This window comes from Macrobrachium nipponense, chromosome 25 (genome assembly GCF_015104395.2).
Source record: "Macrobrachium nipponense isolate FS-2020 chromosome 25, ASM1510439v2, whole genome shotgun sequence".
Lineage (NCBI taxonomy): Eukaryota > Metazoa > Arthropoda > Malacostraca > Decapoda > Palaemonidae > Macrobrachium > Macrobrachium nipponense.
Genome location: NC_087214.1, coordinates 2,346,981 through 2,360,456, shown reverse-complemented (window position 1 = coordinate 2,360,456; position 13,476 = coordinate 2,346,981). Strand labels below are relative to the sequence as shown.

Sequence of the window (13,476 nt, the reverse complement as noted above, 5' to 3'; positions counted from 1 at the left end):
AAGTCAAGCCCTGTAGGAGATTATTACCTCTCCACCAAAGGATCGTTGTGTGTCTGTATCCATTATATATATATATTTTAAGTAAAGAAGAAAAAACCAAGTCTGTGTTTCTTTACTGCCACAGAATCATAGGCTAACTAGACCTAAGGCTAGCTTAACCAGTAGTAGTGTTTTGATTCTAAAACTAGCCTAGACGGACATAAGCTCAGCCCAGCCTGGACAATATTTACCAGAACCAAGACTTGAACATTACAAGAGGTATGGGCTGAAAATTATGATTTCTGAGGGGAAAAAAAAAAGCTTTTGTTTATGCTGCTTGCTTTAGCCTCCAGGACATTGGATATTGTTTATTACTGAGGAAAACATTAATATACCTGTGTACTAATGTAACCCCAATACGCATCCTGCGTATAATGATCAGTTTCTCTATTTTGCAGATAATTCGCAACACACCAAATGCAGACTTGGTGAGTGAGAGGTCGTTGGCAATTAAAGTTACCGTACATAATATCGGAAAGGAACTCTAATTCTTGGTCTTGTTGGGAACTTGTTAGGACCATTGTTCATTTAATTTTTCTGTAATATTTAAAAGATTATTTGTACGTTTATGAGTAATATCATTCATGTATGGTTTAAAGTTAAGTTTAACTCTTGAGGTTAGGAACTTTCTGTGTAAGCTTAGCTCTCTTGACATCGGAATTGAGAAAGACAAAATCATTTTATCCATAGAGGGTATAAAGCTTCTTCTGTTATATGAGATTACAGGCAGTCCCCAAGTTACAACAGAGATCCATTCCTAATGTTTGTCTTTTTCTTCCCAGCTTGTTCCCATTTTTATATGGGGTCGCCGTTTCGGATGAGCCGTTTCCATCATTCTATCCTGCGGCTTCTGCCTCATCAATTCCCTTCTCAATGTAAGTCTCCTCTCACACAGTCCTTCCATCTCTTTCTTGGTCGCCCTCTTCTTCTTCTTCCTTGCACCTCCACCCCATAGTATGTCTCCCAGCGTGGTCCTCATGTCTCCTCAAAAACAGGTTGTCCATACCATCTCAGCCTCCCCTCCTGCACTTTCTTTGATACTTCCATCACCTTAGTCGACCCCCTATGTAGTCATTTCTGATCCTATCCCTCTCTTGTCACCCCAGACATCCACCTAAGCATTCTCATTTCTGCCACATCCATCTTCTTCTGCTCTGTTTTTTCTCATGCTTGGCAGTTTCCGTACCATACAGCATTGCTGTTCTTACCACCGTTTTGTGAAATTTTCCTTTTTTAACCTTTTAAGCCTAAGGCGGCACTCTTTGTCACAAAGAACTCCAGAGGCCGCTCTCCAGTTGTTCTAGCCTGCCTGTACCCGATGTTTTACTTCTTCCATACTTCCTCCAGTGTTAACAAAAGATCCCAAATACTTAAACTTATCAACTCTCCTTATTTGCTCTCCACCAAGCTGAATACTTTCTCCATCATCCCCCTCAGTGGTGGTACACATATATTCTGTCTTAGATCTACTTATTCTCATTCCTCTGTCCTCCTAGTACTTGTCTCCATCTTTCCAATTTCACTTCCCAGATCTTCCTGCTCTCTGCACACAGAACAATATCATCCGCATACAATATGTTCCATGGTACTGTCTCCCTTACTTCCTCTATATAACATCCATCACTATGTTAAAGATAAATGGGCTCAGTGCCGACCCCTGGTGTAATCCTACTCTCACCTCAAAAGCTTCTGTCTCCCCAACACTGCTCCTCACTCTGGTAAATACGTTCCGGTACATCTCTTGTATCAATCGCACATACTTCTCTGGCACCAACTTCTCCTCAGACTCCTCCATACCTCTTGTCTCGAGACTCGGTCATAAGCCTTTTCAAGGTCAATGAAATACCATATGTAGGTCTCTTTGTCTTTCCCCGAATTTCTCCATTTATTTTTGCCTCAGACCAAATATACCATCTGTTTTGTTCCCCTTCCCTTCATAAATCCCATCTGCTCTTTACCTATTTGTACTTCTTCTCTCAGTCTAGCATCTATCATCCTTTCCAGTATCTTCAAAGTGTGGGACATCAATTTAATGCCCCTATAATTACCACACTCTTGGACATGCCATTCCCTTTAAAAAATTGGGATCAATATACTCCCCCACGCCACCTCATTTGGTATCTTTTCCTGTTCAAGGATCTTTATCATAAGATCGTACAGTATATCCACTCCTTCATCTCCTAATGCTTTCCATGCTTCCACTGGAATCATGTCTGGTCCGTAGTAGTGGAAATCCCGGCGTAAGTCAGAATAATAAGTAATCAGTGACGCAACGTCGTGTTATTACTACACAATTACAAACCTTTGGTCTTTACATTAGGATATTACTTACGGTGCAAGCTGGGAACGGCTCCTTAACTTTTAAACAAGGCACTGTAGTTAGCTACAACGGTAGAGATGGGAGGCCACCCGCCCGCCTGTCGTTACAAACTCATTTTACCTTCAGCTGCCATCAATTGTAAATGCTCCTCTGCCTGACTGACCTTTTGTCTTAGATATATTTTGTTTTTTGTTTGTGAATACTTGCAATATAGAGTGTAGTTGTTTTGCATAGACTGATATAATATCATCATACCCCTGCAACTCTGTGCAGAAAACGTGTGTAGTGAATCTAAGCCCTTATTCGAGTGTTTGTTGTGTTTGGCTGTCAGAACAAGGGTGCAATTTGCTTGGGAAAGGAAGAGAGAGAAGAGGGCTTCTCCAGCATCTTCGGATTCCAATGCTCCTCTGGCGATGCCACGGTTTCTCTCCGATTCCTTCCTGCAAACGGCCAGACTGACTTCTGTTGTTGCCACTCCTAATAGAGCTGTCTCCCTTTCACCATCTTCTACTGCTTTGTTGATAGAGAGTCGGCATGGGGCTGTGACCCAGTATGACTTTTTTGAGGGAAATTACCCCTCAGGGCAAAGAGGAGAATGCCCCCGTAACCTGACTTGTCTTGCAGGTGTGATGGAGCCTGAGGAGCTCGGGGAATTATGGCCCTCCCTAGACCCTTGTGGGTGCCTTCCATGGAGGGCTTCATCTCATACTTGAGTTCCTCCAGTACCCCTCGAGTGACTGCTACTTCCTTGACCGTAACTGTGGCTAAGGTCACGATGTCTACTGGATCCAGGACCACCAGTATGGCATTGGTTCCTATGATACTGTCCTCGACAGGAAGGAAAAGAAACTGCAAAGTGTCTCATCATCTTCATCGTCGTCTCCGTGTGCCTATGCCTCTCCCCTTTCTTTCAGTGCTAGCAAGGGGAGGAAGAAGTTTTTTCTCCCAGATGTAACAAGGCCCATAGGGTTTCCAACAGTCATCCATCTTTCAGGGAAAAGGTCAAGGGATCTCTCGTTTGCTCTCCTGATCTGTCTATAGGACGGGAACCATTACACTGGGTTTTCAAAGACCCACGTGTCACAGGAGCAACAGGTGCATGGTGTTCAAGGACCCCCATGTCACCAGTACTGTATTCCAGGAAGTCACTTTCGAAGTCACTTTTCCAGGCCGGTAAAGGTCCTTCTACTGCTGCATGGATTCCACAGACCTTCTGACACAGGTTCCAGTCCCTGTTACCACTGCAAGGGGTTACACGAACCCGTGGCACAGTAACAACCCCTGGAAGTCACTTTCCCTTTCCATAATCTGGAGTAGATTATTAGATCAAGTCCTCTCCTCTCTCTCTAGCAATGGGACGTGAGGGGCTGACGATTCTAGAAATGAAGCAGCTCCTACCTTCTATCTTTCAAGGGTAGAGAGGGATTGGCAATAGGACAATCTGGCACAATCACAGGTCTTTTCCCTCCTTTCCTGTACACAATGTAGACTGGAGTTCCCATTGTGTTGAAGCTGGATGTCGGCTGTTGAGCAATCTTTCAACAGATATGAGCATACAACTCCTTCCTGTGCTTTAACAATTGACCTAGAAGTGAGCTCAGAGACCCAAACCCACAGTTGGTTCTAAAGCTTTTCAGTGTATGAACAAATGACAATTTGTAATCGATTTTTTTTTCATAACTCACAACCTGAGGACTTTATGTAAATGTGCCACCTCAATTCACCACTCACAAAGTTACCTGGCCTGGAAGATAACTGGTGCTTCATGGTGTATACAAGGGAGGAGAGAGGTCAGTCTCTGCCTACTCTCTCCCAATTGGCTGTGACTCCCATGCCACCAAACCTTGTTTCTATATTTAAATCGGATCCAGCTAGTGCTTTGAGATTTTCCCCTAGGTAAAGACCTCGGGTTTTTGTTTTTAAGTCTGTGAAAAATACAAATTGATTTAACATTTGTAATTTTAGAAATAATCTGTGATGTTAAGAAGTGTGCGTACGTAGTTGGTCTCACGAAATATTTTGGTTTTTAACTGATATAATTGTTCTTGATTCCTGTGCCAGAGTGATTCCTTTGTGGTGTGAGGAGTCTTGTTTTGTATAAGAATATTTGAGATGCAGTATCATTGAAAGCAGAAAATGAGCTAGGATTTATTTTGAACTTGCAAAAGACCTGGGGTCAGGCTAACATTCCATGAGATGTAGATTTTGTGATAACATGGATTAAAAATGTTTACCTCAGTGCTTCTTCTCATTCCAGCAATTTCACTCAGTATTCAGAAGGTTTAGCAATAGTTGGTTCACCTTGAGAGCTTTTGTTGTATGAAACTAAATATCCATTGACAAAAACTGACTTGGTTTCAAAGCTGTACAGTGGACTCCCCCCCCCCCCCCCCCCTCCCCCCCCCCACCCCCTTGCCAATTCGCCATTCAAGATTCAGGGCTTTACTGATTTGCTGATTTTTGTGTGGTGGAACTTATCCCCAAGTTATTTGAGGAAAATTCGCTTATTCGCAGTGTTTCATAGAGGAATATACACTAATTACTGTATTTTCATATAATTCATGTAAATGAATGCATTTGTTTGTGATAGAACAAATATGTATTCAGTTATTTTTAGCATTTTAATAATAGGAGCATCTTTGGTTTTTGAACTATTAAAATGCACAGTCTAAGTGTATTTAGAGGGTTATCAAGTATTCATGGATTTAACAATTAGCAGGGAGTTCGTGGTACCTATCCCCCCAGAATCATGGGCGCCCATTGTATATTCGCATCCTTTGAGAAGGAAGCTGGAAACAGATTTACTTTTAATCAAACAACAAAGTGACAATTTGTGGGATGAACATACCAAAGTCACAGATGATTGATCTTGAGGTGTAGACTCTTCCATAGAATTCAATGGGGAGCCAGAATAATATATATTGATTGTGGTGAAGTTGATGTGTGGAAAGAAGGGCATTAGAGAAGAAAATATACCACTGCCTACTGCAATAGCTGATGAATCTCGCATATTACTTATGTCTTGCAGGAAAGTATTTTCTGAGAAATAATTTCGTATATGATGAAATTAATGACAAAAATGTGGATAATTTTTTTACGGCAGACTAACATTGCTGGGGAAACCAGTAACTAGTGCAGAATGTCAAAGTACTTTTCCTCACTTTAGTCATCACCTCCGAAGCCACATGAGATTCCATACTGGAGAGAGACCGTATCCTTGCACAAAATGCCAGAGTACTTTTACTCAATTAAATCATCTCGATACTGGCATGAGAATTCCTGCTGGAGAGAAACCATTCACTTGCAGTGAATGCCAAAAAGGTTTTTATCAATTTCTCTCCTCTCTGAATACCATTAGTGGAGAAAAGCAGGCCATTCACCTAGCCGAAAGAGCTTTACTCTTTTCATTATTCTCAGAAAGCACAGGAAACGCGTAGTAGATAGGAAGATTTATGTGCACTGGGTGTCCAAGTAGCCTTTTCTACCTCGAAATGCTCATGCACTTCGTATAAGAACAAGGTGTGATCCGACCTCCAGCTTACTCGGGATGCTTTGTAAGATTTTTCCCATCATGCATAAGTTGTAAACATATTCCTAACTTAAAAACGTGAAGTGGTCTTCGTAATTATGCCTCATACTTAGTACAAACTCATAATAACAAGGATACAACTTGAACACTTTCATATATTCTCAGATATAAGTAGAAGCACAAAGTAACTGAACAGAAAACAAACCTTAAATTCAGTTACATCAAAATGAATGAATCTAAACCTGCTAAAATCTTCAGCCAAGTAAAGCCTTGTTTCACCAACGAAAGTTAAATAGATATGTTGTATTTTTTTAGAAATAATCTTTCTGTACATTATTTGATTTTATGCTTTCATTCTAATAAATAATTTATAAAATTTCTGTATCTTTAACTCTTCCTTAGACCTCTCCTCCCCCTAGATGCTGACCCCTTAGCATGGGTAGGGGGCTTAGTGACCAGCAGCTGGGCCCTGATACCTGGTGGGGATCCTTTCTCACGGTCCTTGAGGCCCAGCTGTTGGTGAAGAACAAAATTAGTTAACCTTTTCCTCATGTTGTCAATTTTTTTTTCATTTTTCTACTTCCTCCTCCTCCTACTTAGGTGTGGATTTTATGTTGATGACTTTTGGCTTGTTTCTGGATTTGATTTGACTTGTGCTTTGGCTTTGATGGAAGGTGAGGATGGACGGCACGCCACCTCACCTGTAGAACTCGAGTACCCGACGTGACTGAGCGAGGGGAAAGTTTCATGTCAAACCCTGCCCTTGGTGCCGGGTCGTGATCTCAACGGACATCTCGACGCCTTAGCACTGAGGGTGAGGTGTATAGGGCGGCCCTTGTCAGAGGGATGACCCCGTCCTCTAATTGTGGCTCCTTGGTGGGTATGGGGGTTACCCGGACGAATTAAATCTTTACGTATATATGGCCAACCCCCCTCTTTTATCATCTAACCCTGGCATAGAAATGGACTTGGAAATGGATAATTCGGGTTCGAACATCATTATGATGGAACCTTTTCCTTCTCCGATTTTGGAAAGAAAGAAAAATAAAAAAAATGAATTGAAGGAACTTAAATATTCAGAGGAATAACAAAGGAAAAATTAAGATTCTTCCTGGTATGTATGAATTAGTTTCATACAAGTTTATAGTTCTTAGGCTCGAAGATGATACATTGCAGCATATCAGTGTATTTAAAACAAGCAGAGAAATTAATAATGTAGGTAACTGTGTGCCAAAAATTCGGCCACAGGATGATGGGATCCTATTAGTTGAAGTCTCCTCACCTGAAAAAGTAAAAAATTGCCCTTAGTAGGGCGAAAAGTTACATGTTTCCCTCATCCTATTCATAATCAAAGTCAAGGAGTTATATGTTCCCGAATTTCCTTTATTGGACACCAAAGAAATTCAGCAGGAATTAGAGGAACAGAATGTGGCAAAGGTAGGGGATCAGATTGTCCCCCAGGCAACGCTAATCCTCAGTTTTAACACCTATAAATTGCCTAATGCTATCAAGGCAAGATGGCTGAACTTCAAAGTCAAGCCATACACACCATCACCTTTGAGATGTTACCACTGCCAGATGTTTGGTCATTTGATCCAGAAATGTAGAAAGGAAATAAATGAAGAACCTGCTTCATGTTGTAATTGTGGCAAAGAAGCACATGGGCCATGCAATGAGCCTCCGTCTTGTATAATTGTGGAGAAAATCATCCTGCATCCTCAAAAAGTTGCGTGAAATTTATTTCAGAGAAGGAGGTGCAAACAAAGTTATGGAAAAGATTTCTTTTAAAGAAGCCAGAAAGAAAGTACTTGAACTTCAAATAAGACCGGGAGTTACATTTTTATCAGTAATTAAGAAGCCACAGTCCAGTGTACGAGTGCCAGCTACTCATGCAGTGCAATCAATCAATCTACCATCCGTTGCAGTCACAAAGTCAAACCAGGCCGAGACAACGCCACGTGGAGAGGAGCATGGCGATGATAAACCTAAAGTGGTAGCGTCCTTTAAATAATCAAAATAGCACATCACTCCTGCAAACCAAAACCACAGGTTCTTAATCATGTACAGCAGAGATACCAAAAGGAGTACAGTTCACTACGTCCAATGGAAGTCGGCCCAGATTAGATCACAGGAGAAGAGTGAGAACACCAGAAAAAAGAAAAGATAAAAGTGAAAATGACGGTAATGAACTTTCCTCTCAGAAATCCATTGTTATCTAAAGTAATTTCCCCAGGTTGAAACGTGTAAAAGATTATAATTAATTATCAACAGTAATGGATCGCTGGCTTTCAATATTGCAGTGGAACTGTCAGGGGATGCAATCCAAATATGAATCTCTAAGAGACTATGCTTGGACAAAAAATCATATGTCCTAAAGAATACATCTTCTATCATTCTGATTATGATGTGCAAGTAGGGATTCTTGGTGGAAGTGCTATGTTAATTAGGTGAGATACAGCTCACAACAAATATCCACTGCAAACAGACTTACAAGTGGTTGCTGGTCAGATTTTTCTCAAAAAGAAATATACCATATGTTCACTGTATCTACCTCCAAACAGAACGTATCGTAATCTGACTCGAGAATTAGAGGGCTTAATAAATCAGCTTCCAAGACCTTTTCCTATTGTTGGTTATTTAATGAAAGACACCCCATGTGGGGTTATGTAATTTCCAATCCAAGAGGAAACAATATTTATAATTTTATTGAAGACCAAGAGCTTCCAATCCTTAATTCTGGAGAACCAACACATTTTCATGATCAAACCGGGACCTTTTTCTGTGATAGATTTATCAGTATGCATTCCCGATTGTTATCTTGACTTTTCTTGGAATGCAATGAGCGAAGGATTAGGAAGTGGTCATTTTCCAATCTTTACTAATGTAGTAGCTGAAATTGCTACACCAAGATCATCTCGTTGGATATTGGATAAAGCCAACTGGGCATTATTCAAAACCCTTACTTTTTTAGAAATGTATATTGAAGATTTCCAGTCTCTGGATGAAATTGCCCTGGATTTTTTTTCCTTGTAAAAACCCTTAATTATTGATGCTGTCCAGACGACAATTCCTCGTACAACTGGGAATTAAAAAGAAAGCCAGTTCCTTGGTGGAATCTTCAATGTCAGATATCTTGTAAAGCAATGTGAGCAGCTTTTACGCGCTATTGCCGAAATAAGTATTCCTATTAATCTTATTTAAGAAGACACGAGCCAGATTTCGATACCAAGTAAAACAAGCCAAACGTCAGTTGTGGGTAGATTTTATTTCAAAAATTAATTGGAAAACCCCTTTACCTGAAGTTTGGAATAAAATAAGAAAAATTAGTGGCAAATATGCCCACAACTCCACCTGTGTTATTAGTAAATGGTAACATGGTTGCCAATCTGGAGGATGTTAGTGAGGTTTGCTGACCATTTTGCTGATGTTTCATCTAAAACCTAGAAGTTCACCTTACTATGAAGAACTTATTCAAAAGGACGGTACTATTCCCTCTAGTTATTGTCCTATTGCTCTAACATCATGCATGTGTAAGTTTGATGGAAAAAATGGTCAATGTACGACTTATTTGGGTCTTGGAAAAGAAGGGCCTTATATCTCCGGCCCAATGTGGCTTTCTTCAAATGCACTCTTGTACTGACATCTTAGTGCGTCTAGAAAATTCAATATGTGAAGCTTCATCTCCAGGAAGCATCATGTATCAGTTTTCTTTGACTGGAGAAAGCTTATCATACAACCTGGAGATATGGTATTTTGAAGGCACTCCATGATTATGAATTCCAAGGAGAATTACCATTACTCATCCAAGCTTTCCTAAAAAATCGAAGGTTCAGGGTTGGAAACATCATTTTCATCTCACAGCCAAGAAGGAGGAGTTCCACAGAGAAGTGTCCTTAGTGTGACACTGTTTGCTTTGTGCATTAATGGCATTGCCTCTGTGATTCCAAAAGATATAATGTTTTCCTCATTTGTTGATGACCTCTCTTCATCGTTTGCAGCCTCACGAATGGCAATGGCTGAGAAAAATGCAGTTGGCCATTAACAAAATTGTCGATTGGGCAGAAAAAGGGGTTATAAATTCTCTACATCAAAAACTGTTGCTGTACATTTTTAGCCGCACTAAAGTATACCTCCTGATCCTGACCTCTACATACATGATGAGAGGATATAATTTAAGGACGTAGTTACACCCAAAAATCGAAAATGAAAGAGAGAGGGGGGTACTTTCCTCCAAGGTGCAGGGGAACTGAAGGTGGTTTTTCCCCTTACCAAGATTTTAGGGGCAGATTTTTAATAAAGCGCCCTGTTTAATTTTATTAATGCCACCGGTATTTTAGATAAGATTTAATTTTTACTCATCTGTTGATATGGAGGAGTTACAGTAGTTCCATTTGACAACGTCCTTGATGATTGAGAGAGAGAGAGCGGTGAATGTAAGCGGCGTTAGTGTGTTCATGTGCAATGGATAGTTAGCGAGCGAGTTGCTCATTCGGCAAGGAGTTGTGGTGTCTGTTGGATCGGTCACAAGTCTGTGTCTATGTTTTGAGTCATCTGTAATGAACAAAATCGTGAAGGACAGACGTTTTGGGTAGCGGTCTTGGCAGCACTATTGTTGGTCAGTTGTTTTGTGTTCTCAAGGAGTTGTGTGAGTTATTTGTACTGTGTGTTGGGACGTTGTTGAGCTTGTGAGTTTATGTTGAGTTGTGAGTTGTTATAGTTGAGGGTTGTTGTTGTTGTTAGGGAGCTGTTATAGCTGTAGTCCTTGGTTGTTAGTTTTGGTTGTAGTCTGTGTTTGTTGTTGAGTTGTGGTTGTAGTCCTTGTTTGTTTGTTGTGTTTTTGAGTTGTGGGGTTGTGGTCCTTGGTTGTTGTGATGTTGAGTTGTGGTCCAGTGGACAGCACAGCATAGCCCTGTGTATCTGGAGTTGGGGTGAGTACATGTGTTTGCATTTTTTGTTCTGGGTGTAGGTAAGTCACTTGTCCTGCGTTTTTTTTCTGTAGCGTGAAGAGTAAAGTGTGGCTGAGGGTGAGTTTGGCAGTCGTATTGGTTATCATGGGGATTTCCCTTTATTATTTTTATTTTATTAGATTTAAATGAGTTTTTAATTATTTTATTATAAGTTCCTAATTTTGTCTTTTGTGTGTGTATGTATATGTGTATGAATGTATTTGTTTGGATATACCTATATATGCCTTATATATTCTATTGTAGTGGCATCAATAACCATTAGCAGTTGCGATGCCAAATAATCTTTAATAAATCATTCAATCAATAGATCTTTCCTCCCCCCACAACAACAACAAAGTAGTTTGTAGGCTTAGTCCCTGAGTAAGTGAAAAAAGACATACTTCAGTAAATAGATTTATAATATTCCCATCTCATGATGGAAAGATGCTGTTCATTTGATGGTCAAAATTAGAGTAAGTCAGGAATTTGTGATAAAGCAGAAACTGGTTGAATTGTCGACCAACGTTGGCCTGAATAAATGTTTTTATTCCAAACAGATCCAAGGATGCTGTTTCATCTCTCTCGAGACAAATTGTGTCCAAATGGTCGTTGCATTGTGACATTTTTCTAGGAGAATGCTAATTTAAGGATTGTTATGAATGGTGATATTCAGAACATGTCTTTCTCAGATTGTTTATTTTATTTCAGATTATTCCAAACAGAGGAAAATTTCATCAGATCCTAACTAGGAATGAGTATTGTACTACTTAGAACATCCTGTGAAAATGGAAGCTGCAGAATCGTCACCATTGCTGTTAATCAAAGAGGAGAACTTGGAAGAGGATCTTAATCAAAACCCAGGGGAAGGCTCTTCATTTGCAGACCCCTTCTTAGAAGTCAAGGCAGAACCAGAGTTTTTTGACAATGGTGAATTTGATGAGAACTGCTCTTCCCAAACTATTAAGGATGAGGAGGACAGCTCTCTAAGCTGTGATGATGAAAGGGAAAAGAAGAAGATCTGTATTGCAGAAGAAAGTAGACATTTGGGTAGAAGCAACACAGCAGGGAAGCAAACAGCTTTTGTTGAATGCCAAAGGACATTTTCATGCATGAGCCACCTGAATTCCCACATGAGAAATCATGATGGTAAAAAACCATATACTTGCATTGTATATCAAAGAAGTTTTTCTCAGTCAGGTGTTCTCACAAAACACATGAGAGCTCATACAAGAGAGAAACCATATAATTGCTCTGTATGTCAAAAAAGATTTTATCATCAAAGTCATCTGAAAATACATGTTAGAAGTCATACAGGAGAGAAACCATATACTTGCTCTACTTGTCAAAGAGGTTTTTCTCATCAAAGCCATCTCAAAACGCACATGAAAACTCATACAGGAGAGAAACCACATACTTGCTCTATATGTCAAAGAAGTTTTTCTGAATTATGTGATCTCACAAAACACAAAAGAACTCACACAGGAGAGAAACCATATGTATGCTCTATATGTCAAAGAGGTTTTTGTGATTCAAGTACTCTTACAAAACATATGAGAACTCACACAGGAGAGAAACCATATACTTGCTCTATATGTCAAAAAACAAAAAAGTTTTTTCCAATCATGTCATCTCACAGGACACATGAGAACCCATACAGGAGAGAAACCATATACTTGCTCTATATGTAAAAACAAAAAAAGTTTTCTCAATCATGTCATCTCACAGGACACATGAGATCTCATACAGGAGAGAAACCATATACTTGCTCTATATGTCAGAAAAGGTTTACTCTATTAAGTAATTTAAAAACACACATAAGAACTCATAAATGAGAGATGCCTTCTCCTCAGGTAATCCAGTGTGTCACCCCCTAACTTTGAGTAATCAGGGTTAAGGACAGTTTCGAATAACCAATAAGAAGCCGCAGGCAGTGAGGAACTACAATGAGAATGACAAATGATTATGAACAAAGATGCTGGAAAGGTACTTGTTTCTGCACCAGTGGGTTGTTGTTGATGGCACTGGTGCAACTTCTACCACTCAGCAGGGATCCCCACCGCACCAGCACAGTCTTGGTCCTGGGCCCCAGCAACCACCAAGACAAGGGACCAAAAGAAACCAATGTGTTAAATGGTCCCTTGAGGAGAAGAAAATCCTCCACCTCTGCTTCACCTACTCAAGGCATGAGGGGTGGGGCAGATGTAAGAATCTAGTATTTGAGGAAAAAATAAAGGGAGCAGATTTACCAGTTGAAAAGGTTGCAGCCACCACAACAAGACTTATAACATCAATAGTCTCACATATTCCGAAATATCTCCCAGAAGAAATAGAAAAGATAGAAAAAGAAGCTGAATAAAAAGCAAAGTGACTGATAAAAAAAGAAGCAGGTGAAGAACAGGAATATAGAAAAGGTATTTGGAACAGAGAAGAAGAATGGGTATTGGTATGGGCAATGGCGTATACCAAAGAAAAGTTCACAAGACAAAGAGAAAGATGTAATGAATGGCAGAGAATATTCCATCACCACTGCCCAATTAAAATTGGCATACCAAGAGTAAAGCTGACCACCCAGAAATTCAATTTCCTCATCTAAAATTGAAAAGACGAGGGAGAAAGTTAAGAACATGATAAAAAACAACAAA

At 40.0% G+C, this 13,476-nt stretch overlaps 1 protein-coding gene across 1 annotated transcript; it reads left to right on the top strand.

The window, feature by feature from the left end:
- Positions 1-442: 442 nt before the first annotated feature.
- On the top strand, positions 443-12,522 carry LOC135198954 (oocyte zinc finger protein XlCOF19-like). The gene is made up of 2 exons (XM_064226872.1): positions 443-578; positions 11,543-12,522. Exon 2 carries the CDS (start codon positions 11,620-11,622, stop codon positions 12,520-12,522), a length of 903 nt encoding a protein of 300 aa, XP_064082942.1. The 5' UTR covers positions 443-578; positions 11,543-11,619.
- Positions 12,523-13,476: the final 954 nt, after the last annotated feature.